The sequence below is a fragment of the Schistocerca serialis genome, chromosome 8 (genome assembly GCF_023864345.2).
Source record: "Schistocerca serialis cubense isolate TAMUIC-IGC-003099 chromosome 8, iqSchSeri2.2, whole genome shotgun sequence".
Lineage (NCBI taxonomy): Eukaryota > Metazoa > Arthropoda > Insecta > Orthoptera > Acrididae > Schistocerca > Schistocerca serialis.
This window is the reverse complement of record NC_064645.1, coordinates 624,416,725-624,436,114: the sequence shown is the minus strand read 5'-3', so window position 1 is coordinate 624,436,114 and position 19,390 is coordinate 624,416,725. Positions and strand designations below refer to the sequence as shown.

The following is a 19,390-nucleotide window of genomic DNA, read 5'->3' as shown; positions in this document are numbered from 1 at the left end:
TTTTAGTACTTGCGGTGCATCTTAGCAGGTAAAATTTTGACAGCGCATTTCTTTTGGTGTATTCTTCCCATGTGGAAAATTTCAGGGTAGGTGTAGGCATGTAGGACTGGACTACTCGCTTGTGAGTATGTAGATGTCTATCTCTAATGTGTAATTGAAGATACTCAGCCATTATGCTGACTGAATCAGAAACCAGAAAAGCTAATTTCTAGATGTGATATTTGATCAGTCTAGCAAAACTGGTTAAGCCCTTAATACGTAAACATGCCAGTGAAAATTAGTTTATGAAATTCAGTTTTTGTCTTCTCGAAGTTGTGTCATATGTAAAAGTAGTGATTACACCAAATTTTGAATTTTAGCTAGTAGACAGATGTATGTGTTTTTTGTTCTAAGAAGCAGGGTCCCACAGCTGAATTCCACATTCTGATACATAGTATGTACAGAGACCGTACTACCATCCACATTGCACAAGAGCAATGATACATACTTGGGGTTGTGCACTTTCTGTCTTGCAAACATGTTCTTATGCATATTCTCTTTCCAAACTGGGCTTTGAGATGATATGCAATACAGCATAATAGGTGTAAACAAAGCATAGGTCTACAGAGTGCTGAACAAAATGCATTTAGCTGTCAAGACAGCAATGTGTGAAGCCTTCAGTGACTACAATCAAATCATGTTTAACAAAACCCAAAGAAATTTTGGTCATATTAAAAGCTGTTCGTGGCACCAACGTCAGTGTCTAGACACTCCCAGCTGAGATGTGGACTGAAACTGAGAGTAACAAAGCAAAAGCAGAAATGCTTAATTCCATTTTCAAATGCTCCTTTACAAACGAAAACACAGGATAACTGCCCCAGTTTAATTTTTTTAGCTATTGAAAGATGAGTGAAATAGATATTAGGGCCACTGGAATAGAGAAACAGCTGCAATTGTTAGAACTAACATAGCTCCAGGGCTGGATGGAATTCTTGTCAGATTCCATACTGTCTTTGCAGGTGAGTTAGCCTTTCTTCTAGCTACTCTGCTCAAAAGAATTGGGGGATCAGGTGAGATATCATACACAATTGACATATGATAACCCATTTTATTCAGATATCAATTACAACTGTAATTTGTGTGTGATACAGTACAATATTTTGCTATCTCAACTCTTTACTTGAGATTTACATGGTATTTACGTAGAACAAAGCACCATAATAGTGAAACAGTGATACTCGTTCCCCTCTAATACGGTGTGTGACGACTAGCCAGTACAGTTTCTTCCATGAGTGCAATATCCGGTTCTGCAACCGCTGACCTGCGGGAGGTGTTGGTCTGGCTGCAGTGCATCTGCCAAGTGCATCCCAAACATGCTAAATCGGGTTTAAATCCAGTGAACAAGCTGGCCACTCCATTCATTCAATTCAGTCAGCTCCAAGCATGTTGTCCACCAGTGCAGCTCTGTGGGGACAAGTGATATCGTCCACCAGAAGGAACCCATCTTCTATGGCACCAGCGTAGGGCACAACAAAAGGTCGAAGGATCCGATCTCTATACCTCTGAGCAGTGAAGGCGCTATTCTGAATGACATAGAGGTCCATACGTCCACCAATACTAACTCCTGCCAACACCATTTGTCCACCACCATGATATGGCGATGTTTCCTGCACATAAGCAAGATTGATCCGAGTTCCACATTGTCTCCAGATGAGGGAACGATGATTGTCTGGCTGAACACAAAATCTTGACTCATCTGAGAACAGCACCCAGCACCTTTTGTTACTACTCCATACTCCAGTCCTGATGCTCCCCGTGCAGTCTCTGTGGGCTAAACGGTGTCGTGGTTTTAAAGGGGCACACACCACAGGCCTCCGTGTGTAGAGGCCACATCCCCGAAGGCAATTTCGGACTGTTTGTTTTGATATTGCGCATCCTGTTGCTGCCTGGAGGGCGTGTTGCAGCTGAGTTGCATCCTGCCTCCTGTCTCGATGGGCTGTTAACAAGAGATAAAGGTCACCTCTTGCTGATATTACCCATGGATGAACTTGGCCTTGCCTTCTTTTAACAGTTCCTGTTGTCTGAAATTGCATCATGGTCCTGGTAATTACACTTTAGGACACTCCAATAGCTGCAGCTACTTCCCTCTGTGTCTGTCCCACTTCCAACCGTCCTATGGCTCACCATGCCATATCTTCGGGTAAGTCACATTGTTGCTGCATTGCACTACCTGCTCATTACACTATCTGAACCTAACTGCTTGTGTAATTCGTTTGGTAGTGTAAATACAAGTCAACACCAACCCTCTCTGCAGCAACTTTCTGTTATTACCACTATCTCGGTGACAGTAATGTTGTGGTCTCCACTCCATAGAACCAACAGGAAGACATTGAACCATTTTAGTTCATTCTGACAGTGACAATACGTCAGGACATAGATATCTCAACTGATCCCCTAATTGTTTTGACCAGTGTATAATCTATCATAGATATCTGAAACAAAAAGCCATGCCCAGTAGTTGGAAGAAAGCACAGGTCACATCCATTTACAAGAAGGGTGGTAGAAGTGAGCAAACAAAACTACTGCCCAATACCCTTGATTTCGATCTGTTGCTGAAACTTGGAACACATTCTGAGCTCAAAATTGATGATATATCTTGAACAGAATGACTTACTCCATGCTAACCAGCATGGATTCGAACACACCGATCATGCGAAACCCAACCCTCACTTTTCTCACTTGACATACTGAAAGCTTTGGATCAAGACGTTTAGGCAGACGAAGTAGTTCTCAATTTCAGAAAGCATTTGGAATCAGTGCCATATACATGCCTATTTGATCGTATGCAGTATCAGGTCCAATTTGTAACTGGATTGAGAGTTTCTGGTAGGGATCCTCCCTGGCAAGTTATCCAGGATGGGGTTTTGATGACAAATGTAAAAGTAAATTTGGATGTGCCCCATGGAAGTGTGATGGGACCCTTTCTGTTCATGGTGTATATTTATTACCTTGTGGATAATATTAACAGTAACCTCAGATTTTTTGCAGATCATGCATTTATCTATAATTAAGTACTGTCTGAAAGAAGCTGCTTAAATGTTCAGTCAGATTTTGATAAAATTGCAAAGTGGTGCAGAGATTGGCAACTTGCAGTAAAAGTTTAGAAATGTAAAACTGTGCATTTCACAAAACGAAAAAAACATAGTATTCTATTACCATAACATCAATGAGTCATAGCTGGAATCGGCCATCTTAAACAAATACCTGAGTATAACACTTTTTAGAATATGAAATGGAAAGATCACCTAGCCTCTGTTGTGGGTAAAGCAGACGATAGAATTTGGTTTACTGGTAGAATATGGGGAAGTACAATCAGTCTACAAGAGAGACCACTTACAAATCAGTCACACAATCCATTCTAGAATATTATTCAAGTGTATGGAACTCGCACTAACAGGGGATACTAAACATATACAGAGAAGGGCAACAGAATGATCACAGGTTTCTTGGACCCATGGGAGGGTGTCACAGAGATGATGAAGAAACTTAACTGGCAGACTCTTGAAGAGCCCTGAGAAAGCTTGCTTACAAACTTTCAAGAACCAGCTTGAAATAATGACTCTAGGTATACACACCACCCTACATATTGCTAACATAGGGATCATGAGGACAAGATTAGATTAAGTCTAGCACATACAGAGGCATTTAAACAACCATTCTTCTCATATTCCATACACCAATGGAACGGGAACAAAACCTAATGACTTGTACAATGAAATGTGTTACATTTTTTATGTTTACACACAGTAAATAAAGCTATTTCAAACTGTCTGTGATTGAATAGTTCATTGGGATAAAATGTGTTATGAAACAGCCTTTATTGGGTAATTTTATGTTTTTTGCATTCTGATGCAGAATTCACATCTATATTCACATTTATGACAAAATTCCTATTTTTCAGGCCCCTAGTAACTGGTATGTAGACTTTTTTTTCCTCAGACAGAGAAAAATCACTACAGCTTTAAATCTATGCAAGACAGCAGCTTTGTTACATTTATTGGTTATTGCCTCAAATCTGAGTGTGACTTTGTTATATATGGGACGTTGATTGTTGCTTTAATGGACAAGATCCCATGGACATCAGTCTCTTGAATATTAGTTATGAATGCTTATCAACGTACATGTATGGCAAGTACAAAGAATTGAGCAAAACTTATTGATACATAAGCTGTAAGATGGAGATTTTTTTTTGATTGGTTGCACAAAAAAGATTAAACAGTATGAAGCTGCCTAATGGGACAAATGCTACACTCCCGCGCAGGAACAACTGACTTTATGCACAAATACAGTACACTAACTGGAACAGATTAATTATATTTTTTGAGCTGAAAGGGAATACAATGCCACTGGTTCACAAAAACCACCTTCACATAAAATGTCATACCAATGAAATTACTATCACTGCATAGGAACATTTTCATAGCATAGACATTTACCTCAAGAATAGTGTTCTTTGAAATAATAAGCAGCATAAAATATAACAATAATTTTACCATTTTTCCAAATGAAAGTGTCCAGAAATGCTCATTTCGAAACTCAAGCACACCATCGATGGTTAAAGACTCTCTAAGGCATTTGTCAAGCTGCCCAATCACATGTGAAGGTGTTGTCTAAAAGCAAACAAAATAAATGTTACAACAAAATATGTTTATCAAAAAATTCTTATAAAATTGTGTAAGAAAACTGAATTTTGGCAGTTGTACTCCAGTGTTTACGTATAAAAACCTTACATCCATGCCTGAGAAGTGAAGAGGTATAAGTCCAACTCCCACAGTTTCAACTTACACCATATTTTTAATATGCTCCAACCAATGATTGAGTTATGGTCCAACCAATAGTTGAGTTTTGATCCAACCAATGACTGATTTAAGAAATACAGCCTTTTAGCACTGCCTAAATTGGGCAAATGCTGTGTCACAAATGAAGCAATGAGTGGATATTAGAAAGAAGGTTAAAACGGTGGGCACTAGACTTCTCCTCCTATACCTCTCAGGTATAGATATATATTCAATGATTACTAAATTAAAATGATACAACAGTTTCTACACAATGACAACCAAAGTCTAGCACTCTAAATTATTTTTGTTAACTGAGATTAAATGTGTTCAAACAATCAGTCACACTAAAATATACTATTTCCATTGCTGTGCTAATCAAACTGATGCCATTAAACCATTATTTTTCATAATTTCAGGAACTACATTTTTCTGGTAGATAAAAAGATTTTTTTCAACATCCTTCTTCATAAAGAAGCAAGGTAGCTCGTGACATATAAACCTACTCTCCTTCCCAGTTCCTTTCACATTGCTGAGAACCATCAGAAAATTGCTGCATATTAAGGGAAGGAAGAGTCCAGTTTATAAAGAGACCGGGTAATTAGAAATGGATAGATGTTTGAACTGGGCCGGGATATGGAAGGTTGGTTGGTTTGTTGTTTAAAGGGACTAAACTAGTAAGGTTGTGAGCCCTGATAGGGAAGGAAATTGGCTCGTCTTCACAGGAACAATCTTTGCATTTGCCTTGAGCTATAGAGGGAAACTACTGAAAACTCAACTCCGGAGGGCTGGATTGTGAAATATTACTGTATCTCATCGCTACCTATCAGAACCCCTTGGAGTGCATTAAAGATAAACACCAGTCCTAATTGCCCAACTGTAAAGTGATCTGTTTCCAAATTACATACAAAAATAACCACTATTTCAGTATACATACAATTCAAAAACGATGCTTTGCTGATTAACATTGTTCTTATGTGAGAAACATAATATAAACGTGAAATTAATACTGTAACTAATCGAAAGAAATGTAGCACATGGTCAGGATGTACCAGTAAACCTATCAGTATAAAATTACTACAGCAGATTAGATAGAACACATAAATAAAGCATGTTAATTGAATCTCCAATATATATTAGCACTAAAATTCGGGCACTAGTTGATTTGTTAGAAATAAATTTAGAAATGTAATTGTTACCTGTAACATAATTGGTCAGAAGATGTTATATTAACTCATAACTAAGTTGAAAATAGGTTCACCTTGTTCAGCACTGAGATTGTAAATTTTAATTGTGATTTTACATAAAATTGTAATTTTCATTGTAAGTAATTGTTAACAAAAGTATAAATAGAGGTCACGCAGGCACCTTGGGGCACTCGTTCTTTTGGCTAGGGTTGCGAGCAAATGTATTGTAGGTTCACTCGTTTGTTGATTGTTGTGAACACTGTGTCGTTTGATGTCAACTTTGGGTACATGTGATGTAACTGGTACAGTTCACCAGGCTCGGACACCAGAGTCCTGGAAATATATTGGTATTAAAACTGCACTGTACTTTGGAATTTATTTGGGAGTTTTCTGCAATCCTTTTCATAGGCTGCACAGCAACGAGACATGAATCCAGGAATTTTACAAAACCCCGAGAACTAAATAACTCTCAATGTTGGTAGAATTGACGTGAAAACAACAGCGCATCGACTGGGCATTTCACTCAAAACATTTGCAACACGGAGGTGGGAAAATATAAACATCTCAATTGGGAACTGAACCCTGCTCCTCCTGAATGAGAATCCAGTGTCTTAAACAGTGATCCACCAAGTTTGCTACCTCAATTTTTTGTTGATGTGTTTAGAATACATTATATTGTTTGGCTTTGTTAGCAAGGTGTAAAGCATCCCACAAGTCATCATATGGTTGAGGCACTGGGTCCCAAAAGACACATTAACGAGACTGAGAATTGCGCTTGGCTTTCAGATGACTCCTGCTCATGTGGAAACACACACACACACACACACACACACACACACACACACACACGTGCGTGCGTGTGTGTGTGGAGGGGGGGGGGGGGGTGCGTGCGTGTGTGCACGCATGCTTGCACATGTTCTCTGAACACTTGTTTTTGTGCCTATCAACAACTCAATATCTCTACTATATAGTGAGTTGTTACCTTCACTCCCTTCAATTTTTTTCTACTCCACCAGAGACTTCCCAGTGCCATATTGATATTGAAAAATTTGGCCATTTTGTGCCCAAGCCAAATGTGTCAGTCTTCATGGTGGATTTGAGAAGAGATGTGTGGAGATGTGTGTGTCTTAAATATTATGTGGTACTCTGATCAGCATCACCTCTCCACATTAGCAACAGCTGTTTAAATATGCTCTGGGACTTACAGTTCTAATGGTGCTACTGAAGTAGAGCATTTCTTTTGATTATCTAAACTGAAACTAATAAAAAAAGTATGAGGGAAATTTTCAAAAAGAAAAGTACTGCAGGTGGTAATAACAAAGGAAAACAAAACTTCGCAAAAAGCAACACAATTGTCCTCAAGGATTTTTTTAATACCACAAGCACTACAAACAGACAGGATCACCATCAAAGTCTAAAATAAAAATGAAATAGAACACTTTTGGAATACTCAACATAAATTCCATGTAAAGATCAGTAAATTAAACCACATGTTGGAAAAACAAAACATTCTAAAAATACAACATTCTAATCCTTGTAATACCAGAAACAAATATTATGGGAGATATACAAGATATGTGGATAACTTGTAAGTGCTTCAAAAAGAAACCTGGCGCAAGGATCATGGGAAACACATGTAATCTCAGAACTGGTGAGATTGATATCTCTGTCAACAGAAAAATATTGAAATCTGTCACTAAATTTGTCCTCTTTTGGATGACTATCATTTTTGACATCTGAATACATAAACAGATTATACACTTGAATCAACTGTCATGTCTCAATCAATAGTGGCAACAAACAAAAAAGGGAAGAATCCAAAGGAGTAATACAATCATGACAACAATTTAAAAAAAAAAGCTTCTCATAAAAAAAAGTGTCATTACAGATAATGGTAGAGTGTCTGCCACTTACAAAATGAGAAAAATAAACTGTTAACAATCAATCAATCAATACAACTTTGTAAATCTTTCAGTCTAAAATTAATGTCCACTTTCTTCTATGCTATTACACGTGTCTAACTACCACACATCATTCAGTTGTACGTGAGTGGTTCCCTTTTCTCATTTTCAGGGTTCTGTACCTCATTTGGTAAAAATGAAATCCTTATAGCATCATTTTGTTGTCCATCTGTCCACCCAGCAGACTGTTAAAATCCCTTTTCCTCAGGAACGGGTACACATATCAAGTTGAAATTTATGCCTCATAGTAACATGTAAGGCCAACTGGCAGTGAAACAATTTGATGCAACCAAAAGGACAACCATTTATGTCACATTATTTGATACTCACAAACTCAATCTTGAAAACCTGTAGGGTGCTTCCCATTGATCTCTAATGATGAAACTGGACAAGAAGCAAGGTTTCCAGGATAACTAAAGGGAAAAAAATCTGAAAATTGTTGATTTGTAATTATCTCACATGAAAAAAGTTGTCATTTGTTTCTGACTGCCAGTCTGTCTGTCTGTCTGTATGTCAAGAACCCTTCTTCTCAGGAACGGGTATACGTATTACGTTCAAATTTATGTTACATACTAAAGTAACTTGGCAATGTAATAAATGTAAGTTTCAAAGTCAAAGCAATCAAAAGACGCAGCCATTTATGTCACGTGTTGTCGCAAACCCTCTCATTAAAACCTGTAGGATACTTACCTTTGACCTAGAATCATGAAATTTGGTAAGAAGCAGCATTTAACAGTACAAGTAAAGAAACAAAATCTGAGAAGGGTTAATCTGAGGTTATATAATACAAAAATATTTTTTGTCATTTGTTATCCAACATGAAAATTAAAATTAAAACACTCTCGCAAGTCTCGGAATTCCTGGGGCCATTATCTTACTAGTATCAACAGGCAACAATCATCAAGATTCTTGATTCCCGGGATGGATGGACTGTCCATAGAGATAATTAAGTTTCTAAAGAACCCTCAGAGCGCGAGTCCTACTTGCATGTGGCCAATTTTTATTTATTATTTTCATCTCAAAACATTTTTCACTGTAGCCAAAAATTAAAAATAAAGATTGATAGCATACAGCTTCAATTAATCATCCAAAATAATTAGAAGAAATCAACAATGGAAGTTTCGAATAAATCTAAAGGAGGGGCAGGGAGATAGGTGAAAAAAAATTGCCAGTACATGTTAGGAGAAAAAAATTCAGAGAATATGTATGAATCACATTTAGTGAAATAAAGGGTGTAACGAACTCCCAGATAACAGAAATTTTACAAGAATAAAATCAAAGAAAAACACAAAATGTTAAAAACCAAATGCAAAAACATTTTAAAAATGCCACAACATAACATTCAATAAGACATAGAAAGTTGAAGAGGCATTTCAAAGGAATAACACAATATGTCTTACAAAATATTAAATAAACCTCACTCTTGAAGAATTTTGATAGAGAAAAGAAACTTGGGACCTGAATTTGACAATGCAAATAATTTTTCACTACACGTTTATTACTAAGCTAACTTCTCAACTTTGTAACATCCAAAAGAAGACCAATCTTCCAAACAGTTGACAAACAAGATGTAAACTCTGCACCACCTAATTTAGAAGAACCAATAACTTAAAAATTAAAAAAGGAAACAAAGAATCTACAGAAAACGACACATAACAAACTTTCAGAAGCAAACCATACAAACTAGGGGGATAGAAAACTGATGACTGGATATGTTTGATAATCCATCATCATCATCATATTTCAATACAGGAAATACACTGTTCATGTAGCCACCCTCTCCCATCTCCCATCATCCTTAACATTCTAACTTAACAGCTTTTCAGGTGATCAAAATTTATCAGTTTCTAAAGAGACAGGTAAAACAAGTACAAACAATTGTAGGGGAGTCACCCTGATTCCAAAACTCACAAAATCCCATGTTAGTGCAATATGAAGCAGAGTGGAAAATCATATTGATAAAAACTGGAATATCAGGATAAAATCTACAAAGAAAGGTTATGCAGAAACCACATTTATAGAATTTTAAAGAACATAATATTCTAAAAAAAAAAAAAGTCATGGGATACCTCCTAATATATCATGCCAGACCTCTTTCTGACAGGCATAGCGCAGCAACTCGAAGTGGCATGGACTCAACAAGTCGTTGGAAGTCCCGTGTACCCTGCCTCCCTTGCCAGCCACAATTGTGAAAGTGCTGCTGGTGCAGAACATTGTGCGTCAATGACCTCTCGATTATGTCCCACAAATATTTGATGGGAGACAGGTGATCCGGGTGGCTAAATCATCCACTTGAACTATCCAGAACAGTCTTCAAACCATTTACGAATAACTATGGCCCAGTGACACGATATCATTGTTTGGAAACGAAGTCCATAAATGGCTGCAAATTGTCTCCAAGTAGATGAACATAAACATTTCCAGTCAATGATCAGTTCAGTTGAACCAGAGGGTCCAGTCCATTTTTGTAAACACAGCCGACACCGTTATGGAGCCACCACCAGCTTGCACAGTGCCTTGTTGACAACTTGGGCCTATGGCTTCGTGGGGTCTGCACACACTGGAACCCTATCATCAGCTCTTATCACCTGAAATCCGAAATCGGCACTCATTGGACCAGGCCACAGTTTTCCAGTCATCTATAGAGTGCAACTGTTGTGGTCACAAGCCGAGAAGGGGCCAAACTATTTCTGAAGTGGAATGTCTCATGTGTCTAGCTCCAGCTACCATTCCTCATTCAAAAATTATTTATTCCTGTTGTGCAGCCATAATTCCATCTACATTGGTATCTATACCCTACAAACCGTAGTGAGGTGCATGGCAAAGGATACGTCCCATCGTACCTGTTATTAGGGTTTCTTCCTGTTCCATTCACGTATGGAGTGCGCGAAGAATAATTGTCTGAATGCCTCTGTGCATGCAGTAATTATTCAAATCTTATCCTCATGATCCCTATGTGAGCAATAAGTAGGAGGTTTTAGTATATTCCTAGAGTAATCATATAAAGCCGGTTCTTGAAACTTTGTTAATAGACTTTCTCGGGACAGTATACATCTGTCTCTAAGCGTCTGCCATTTCAGTTCCTTCAGTATTGCTGTGACACTCTCCCATAGATTAAACTAACTTGTGACCATTCATGTTGCCCTTCTCTGTATACATTCAGTATCCCCTGTTAGTCCTATTTGGTATGGATCCCACACATATGAGCAATATTCTAGAATCAGTCATGCAATGATTTGTAATCCACCTCCTTTGTAGACTGATTGCACTTCCCCAGTATTCTACCAATAAACCAAATTCTACCACCTGCTTTACCCATGACTGAAACAATTTGATCATTCGATTTCATATACCTACAAAGTGTTATACTCAGGTATTTGTACGAGTTGACTGATTCCAACAGTAAGTCATTGATATTATGGTCATAGGATACTACATTTTTTTCATTTTGTCAAGTGCAAATTTTATATTTCTGAACATTTATAGCAAGTTTCTATTCTCTGCACCACATTGGAATCATATCAAGATATGACTGAATATTTAAGCAGCTTTTTTCAAGACAGTACTTCATTATAGGTAACTGCATCATCTGCAAAAAGCCAGATTTTACTATTAATATTGTCTGCGATGTTATTAATATACAATATAAACAGCAAGGGACCCAACCCAACACACTTCCCCGGGGCACACCCGAAGTTACTTGTGCCTCTGTTGACGACTCTCCATCCAAGATAACAGGCTGTGTCCTTCTTACCAAAAAGTCCTCAATCCAGTCACAAATTTCCCTTGATACCCCTTATGATCATACTTTTGACAACAAGCAGTGGAAACCTTTCCATATGAATCACCTGAATAAAATGACAACCCCACTAATGCACTACCATTTTACAGTTTGTGTATACGACACTATCGCCATCTGTATATGTGCATATCATTATTCCATGACTTTTGTCACGCCAGTGTGTGTACTAAAACCTGCTCTTCATGCTACAAATTCAAGGTAAATAACAAACTGATACATTTCAAAAACAATCGCTCACAAATAACAAATCTAAAGTCAAATTTCTCAGGAAAATTCTTAAATCATTCAGAATACAGAGTAATTCAAAGTAAGGAGACACACTTTCACCTACACTCTTTAGATGCATATTGGGGGATAATTTTTAAGAAAAAGAAAAGAGTCAATAAATTGAAATTAATGACACAATCAACACAGAAAAAAGAAACTAAATAACTTGTGTTAGCAGAAAATTACCATTTTTTCTATATATACGAATGGAATATGACTCAAATATATCTCGTGGAAAAAATTCAAAAAGAAAATAAACCTATACATCTCCTCATCTAAACATGTTGGATACATTCAAATACTAAAATCTGACTTTGGAAAAATGAATGAAGTAAAAAAACTGAAGGACCCTAAAACCACCCAAAACAAGTGATTAATTAAACAATGGAAAGTCCAGGATGGACTAACAACATTATTATGAAATGAATAGACTGCTACTCACCAAACAGAGAAGACACTGAGTCACAGAGAGGCAACAATGAAAAGACTGCTATACATTTGAGCTTTCAGCCAAATGGCCATAATAGAAAAAAAAACACACATTCACACAAGCACAACTCGCACACGTATGACCACTGTCACTGGCTGCTGTGGCTGGACTGCAGGCTGCTACCATGTCCAACAGGAGCTGCAATCTGCATGGGTGGTGGGATAAGGTGGATGCATGGGGCAGTGAGGGGGAAGGACATAAGAATGTGAAAGATTCTTTGCAAACATTTCACTGAGGTACTATCCAGTTACATAGCACAGTCTGAGGTACAATCACATTTGATTCATCTTGTACCAAACGCTCATTAAATAATATAATACCTTCACATTTGCACACAGATCTAACATTGCTGCATAAACTTATTGGTACAAATAATACATAGAAGAATTAAGTCTATAACCATTTTAATAATCTCCAAATATTGTTCTGTCACGCAGCATAAACTTCAGATTTACTGTTGAGTTCTAGCTACTGATACTTCAAACAGAAACCAAAATATGTAATATGATAAAACTTACCTGCAAAAGCACTTTCCCAGTATAGACACTCATAGGCAACATAGTTGCACACATCATGACTGCTATTAGTATGGCAGCAAATGTGTCTGCCATATGATAGTTCCTACGAAAAGCAGAAAATGTGTTACACAGAAAGCAGATTTAAGCACAATCATGCTGCCAAATGTATTTTATATTAAAATCACCCTCAAAAATAAATGAAGTAAGAAAATATATGTCAATAATAAATGCTGCATTATACTTTTAATACAGCACTGGTGATCTGAGACTGCTCTCCGAGCGAGTCTATGGAATGAAAGCTTTTGTGTGTGTGTGTGTGTGTGTGTGTGTGTGTGTGTGTGTGTGTGTGTGTGTGAGAGTGTGTGTGTTGTGGGAGTGGGTAGAACATGTGCTTAAAATGGGGGAGAAACCTGCAGCTTGAATGCTAGTCAAATAGCTGTGCTGTGACACACATCTATGGGTCACGCACCCAATCAGATGCAAGTGTGTAGTTGCCTTTTTATGTGGTTAATGCATTTGATGGTAATGATAGTTAGCTTTGAGACATGAAACAGTGAAGAAAGCGAACAAAAAAACTATGCAGGATGACAAGGCCCACTAGAAAACCTTGGATATTACATAAGAGCATAAATTTAATTGATGAAAGGAGAAAATTTAAAAATTAAGTGGATAGAACAGAATGTGGACACCCAAAACAAGAGATTAACAGAAAATGCAAAGTGAGAAAACAAGAATGATTATATGAGAAGCTGTAGCGGCATGGGTGTCTACAGAAAAGCGAGATAGCACTTACAGGAAATTTTTTGGAAAAAAGAGAAGCAGCTGTATGACCATCAGTAGCTTAGATAGCAACACAGTACTAAGCGAAGAAGGGAAGGCTAAAAGGTGGAAGGAATATATAGAAAGTGTACTACATTAAGAAAACAAACTTAAAAGACAATATTATAGAAAGGGAAGAGGCAATGGATGGAAATGAGATGTGTGATGTGACACTGTGAGAATAAATTGACAGAGTAACGAAAGACCTAGTAAGTTAAAATAAAAATATACACTTGGAGTACATAAAATTCCCTCAGAATTATTAAAGTTCTTTGGAGAATCAGCCATAACAAAATTGTTTCATCTGATACATAGGATGTGGGAGACTGGCACACTACCCCCAGACTTCCCTCAAAAAGAAAGTATTAATCCGAATACCAAAGCTGAAAGGTGAGAGTATTACTGAGCCATCAGTTTAATGTGTTGTGGTTGTAAAACAAAGATTATCTGCAGAAGAGTGGAAGAGTAACAGAAGCTGATTTTCAGGAAGATAAATTTGAGTTCCAGAGAAATGTAGAAACACTACTGATACTGACACGAATTTTCTTAAAAAGATGTAAATACAATAATGAAAAGTCTTCTGTGGAATACAAATAATATGAGTACAAGTGCCATATCTGTCACCATATAATTGAGATTGGCTGATTTGAAGCATGATTTAAATCATTGATATGCATTTGGACAAAGTCTATCCTCAGAGTTAACTAATTCTGAAATAACAACCCTCTCGCAAGCAGGAGGGGGGGGGGGAGGGAGGGAGGGAGGGAGGGAGGGAGGGAGGGAGGGAGGGAGGGAGGGGAGAGGGAGAGAGAGAGAGAGAGAGAGAGAGAGAGTTTTTCTCTGGTGTTTCAGCAGATAGATACCTGCAGTTTCATTTTTGCAATATACACTATTACACAAATGCTTTATGTGGCACCTGGTGTCAATGAAATAAATTTTCAAAGTGGAATATTATGTGCACATTCAACAGCATAGTCCCAAATTTCTCTCTTGTGATATCTGGTTTAACACTATATTAACAGATAGTAAAATCTGAAGAATAACCTATACTCTAGCAGAACTTACTAGTACTGCTACCTACTGGTAGCGGACAGATAACATGGGACCCAAGATGGGGCACCACAGCATGTACACCACACTAACGTCATTCAAACAGTAACTACAAATTACGACTCATAGGAACTGTAAGTGAATGCAACATAGCTGTGCACTGCCTTTTTTTGGAGGAAACTGGAAATGCTTTGTTGACCCTGACAGTATACAACCATCTCTATACAATCACTTTGGGATCAAGGCATCCATCACAAACAATGGTATAAGCCCCTGATACCATGGTTTACAGAGAAGGTAGGCAAGGGAACACTTGTAATGGAACCTGTATCAATAGTGTTAGGTTCTTTTCACCATGGGATGCAAGATTTTCTGATGTCTGATTGTTGCAGAACAACAAGGAGATTGGGAGTATCATGCGTGTTTCAATCAAACAGGCTCACAGGATTCAGTATGCAGGTGGGTCAGTTGTGTTTTGGGCCAGTACCACATACAGATTTTGAATGCTTCTCATTGATATAAAGGGTAATTTGTGGATTGTAGACTATCAGTTAAGGGTCCTCAAGTTTATTCTCCTGTTCTGCGATCAACATTTCAGTGGTGGGTTTGTCTTTAAAGACCACAATGCATGCGCACACTGCACCTATCTCATGAATGCCTCCTCTGAGTAGCAGGTATTAACCAAATGGCATGGCCACAAGTATACTCTGATATGAACCTGGTTGAGCATGCATGGGACCCACTGAAACTTGGGGTGTATCATTGTTGGAATACTCTTAACAAACTGCATGATCTCAGGAGGGCTGCCATTGAAGAGCAGGTTGTGATTGACCATCAATGTCTCAAATAGAGCCATGCGTTCTGGCAGATTTATCTGCCTGGGGTTGATTGCTCCATTTTCTTGGCCGTATCTTGGTTAGTCAAGTTCAACTTTACTGGGAACAGAGTGCATGAGGAACAATGCTCGTGGCTCCTTCAGGTATCCGGCAGGACCTGAAGGTCAAATTAATACAGTTTCTGAAAGTATTCAAGAGGCTACAAAGACTACAAAAGCTGACAGTGTTCCAATATTGTAGATGCTCCTGTATCTATGCTGCATATACGCAGACCGAAGTGACAAATAAAAATTTGTAGCAAGGCTGGGATTTGAACCCAGGTCTCCTGCTCACTAGGCACTTGCACTTACCACTACCATCTGGAGGCGTGGGTTTGAATCCCAGCCTTGGTACAAATTTTCATTTGTCGCTTCAGCCTGCATAGAAATATCTCTTTAACAATATAGTTTCATTCGATTAAAGCATCTGCGCCTGGGTTTCAAGCGTGGTCCACCATTTCATTTGATGCCAAGGTGCTACTCCAATACAGTTGGAGAGCCTCTGCAATGCTGTTCAAGTTTAGGGGTATACCAATAGGCTAAGGCATCAATGGGAATTTGGACTGCGGACGGAGGCATGATAGTGTCATCCGTGCAATTGTGAAAGGCCACTGTGCCAGAATGGCATAGTGGTTAGTGCATCTGCCCAGTAAGCACAAGACTTGGTTTCGAAGCCTGGCCTTGGTACCAATTTTCATTCATTGCTTCAGTCTGTAGCAGGTCTGTTCAAAAAATTCCGGAACATTCATAATTTCGTGCCACTGCTGTGTTGGAGCGAAATAAGGTTGGCACCCCTGCACACATCTGTATTTAATGAGTAACTGCTGGAAGTTTCATGTTGTATGCCTGTTAGTGACTGTTCAGTGCTGTACCGAGTAGAATGTTGTGTTGCACATTTTGTGAATTCTGAGATAGCACAGTTAGAGGAACAATGTGTCTGCATCAAGATTTGAGTGAAACTCAAGAAATCCTTTATAGACACACACCAAATGATGCAGGAAGCCTACAGTGATGAGTGCTTAAGCCGTACTCAGTATTAAAAATGGTTCACATTGTTTAAAAATGGCTGGAAGGAAGTTAAAGATGACCCTTGTTCAGCACGCCCTTAGACATCTATTGATGACACTCATGTCAGGAATGTCAACGAAATTGTGCACGGCAATCGAAGAGTGACTGTCCGAGAGATTGCAGAAGAATATAATATTTCAATTGGATCATGTCATGAAATCCTTACACAGTATCTTGGAATGCATTGTGTTGCTGTCAAGTTCATCCCAAGGCTCATGAGTCAAGACCAGAAAGACCATCTGTGAAATCATTATGCTGCTTCATCCTCCGCACTCTACAGACCAGACCCATGTAGACTTTTAGATGAGATGAACCATGGACCTTGCCGTTGGTGGGGAGGCTTGCGTGACGATACAGATAGCCGTACCGTAGGTCCAACCACAATGGAGGGGTATCTGTTGAGAGGCCAGACAAATGTGTGGTTCCTGAAGAGGGGCAGTAACCTTTTCAGTAGTTGCAAGGGCAACAGTCTGGATGATTGACTGATCTGGCCCTGTAACACTAACCAAAACGGCCTTGCTGTTGTGGTACTGAGAAACGGCTAAAAGCAAGGGGAAACTACAGCCGTAATTTTTCACGAGGGCATGCAGCTTTACTGTATGATTAAATGATGATGGCGTCCTCTTGGGTAAAATATTTCGGAGGTAAAATAGTCCCCCATTCGGATCTCCAGGTGGGGACTACTCAAGAGGACATCGTTATCAGGAGAAAGAAAACTGGCGTTCTATGGATCGGAGGGTGGAATGTCAGATCCCTTAATCGGGCAGGTAGGTTAAAAAATTTAAAAAGGGAAATGGATAGGTTAAAGTTAGATATAGTGGGAATTAGTGAAGTTCGGTGGCAGGAGGAACAAGACTTTTGGTCAGGTGAATACAGGGTTATAAATACAAAATCAAATAGGGGTAATGCAGGAGTAGGTTTAATAATGAATAAAAAAAATAGGAGTGCGGGTAAGCTACTACAAACAGCATAGTGAACGTATTATTGTGGCCAAGATAGACACGAAGCCCACGCCTACTACAGTAGTACACGTTTATATGCCAACTAGCTCTGCAGAGGAAGAAGAAATTGATGAAATGTATGATGAGATAAAAGATATTATTCAGCTAGTGAAGGGAGATGAAAATTTAATAGTCATGGGTGACTGGAATTCGACAGTAGGAAAAGGAAGAGAAGGAAACATAGTAGGTGAATATGGATTGGGGGTAAGAAATGAAAGAGGAAGCCGCCTGGTGGAATTTTGCACAGAGCATAACTTAATCATAGCTAACACTTGATTCAAGAATCATAAAAGAAGGTTGTATACATGGTAGAAGCCTGGAGATACTAGACAGTTTCAGATAGATTATATAATGGTAAGACAGAGATTTAGGAACCACATTTCAAATCGTAAGACATTTCCAGGGGCAGATGTGGACTCCGATCACAATCTATTGGTTATGAACTGTAGATTAAAACTGAAAAAACTGCAAAAAGGTGGGAATTTAAGGAGATGGGATCTGGATAAACTGACTAAACCAGAGGTTGTACAGAATTTCAGGGAGAGCACAAGGGAACATTTGACAGGAATGGGGGAAAGAAATACAGTAGAAGAAAAGTGGGTAGCTTTGAGGGATGAAGTAGCGAAGGCAGCAGAGGATCAAGTAGGTAAAAAGACGAGGGCTAGTAGAAACACTTGGGTAACGGAAGAGATACTGAATTTAACTGATGAAAGGAGAAAATACATAAATGCAGTAAGTGAAGCAGGCAAAAAGGAATACAAACGTCTCAAAAATGAGATTGACAGAAAGTGCAAAACGGCTAAACAGGGATGGCTAGAGGACAAATGTAAGGATGTAGAGACTTATCTCATGAGGGATAAGATAGATACTGCCTACAGGAAAATTAAAGAGACCTTTGGAGAAAACAGAACCACTTGCATGAATATCAAGAGCTCAGGTGGAAACCCAGTTCTAAGCAAAGATGGGAAAGCAGAAAGGTGGAAGGAGTATATAGAGGGTCTATACAGGGGCGATGTTCTTGAGGACAATATTATGGAAATGGAAGAGGAGGTAGATAAAGATGAAATGGTAGATATGATACTGCGTGAAGAGTTTGACACAGGACTGAAAGACCTAAGTCAAAACAAGGACCCGGGAGTAGACAACATTCCATTAGAACTATTGACAACCTTGGGAGAGCCAGTCCTGACAAAACTCTACCATCTGGTGAGCAAGATGTATGAGATAGGCAAAATTCCCCCACAGCTGCAAAATACTGACGCAAATCCTTTACAGACGAATGGAAAAACTGGTAGAAGCCAACCTCGGGGAAGATCAGTTTGGATTCCATAGAAATGTTGGAACACTTGAGGCAATACTGACCCTACGACTTATCTTAGAAGAAAGATTAAGGAAAGGCAAACCTACGTTTCTAGCATTTGTAGACTTAGAGAAAGCTTTTGACAATGTTGACTGGAATACTCTCTTTCAAATTCTGAAGGTGGCAGGGGTAAAATACAGGGAGCAAAAGGCTATTTACAATTTGTACAGAAACCAGAT

The 19,390-nt window shown here is 38.6% G+C and overlaps 1 protein-coding gene across 1 annotated transcript in view; it reads right to left on the bottom strand.

Moving 5' to 3' along the window:
• Positions 1-19,390, bottom strand: part of LOC126416460 (zinc transporter 6-A-like) — a 108,605-nt gene that overhangs the window by 8,188 nt on the left and 81,027 nt on the right. Inside the window, exons 7-8 of the mRNA XM_050084195.1 lie at positions 13,040-13,142; positions 4,533-4,649 (exon numbers count right to left, since the gene is read on the bottom strand). Of these exons, the coding sequence (XP_049940152.1) occupies positions 4,533-4,649; positions 13,040-13,142 (220 nt within the window). The remainder of the gene's footprint in view (positions 1-4,532; positions 4,650-13,039; positions 13,143-19,390) is intronic.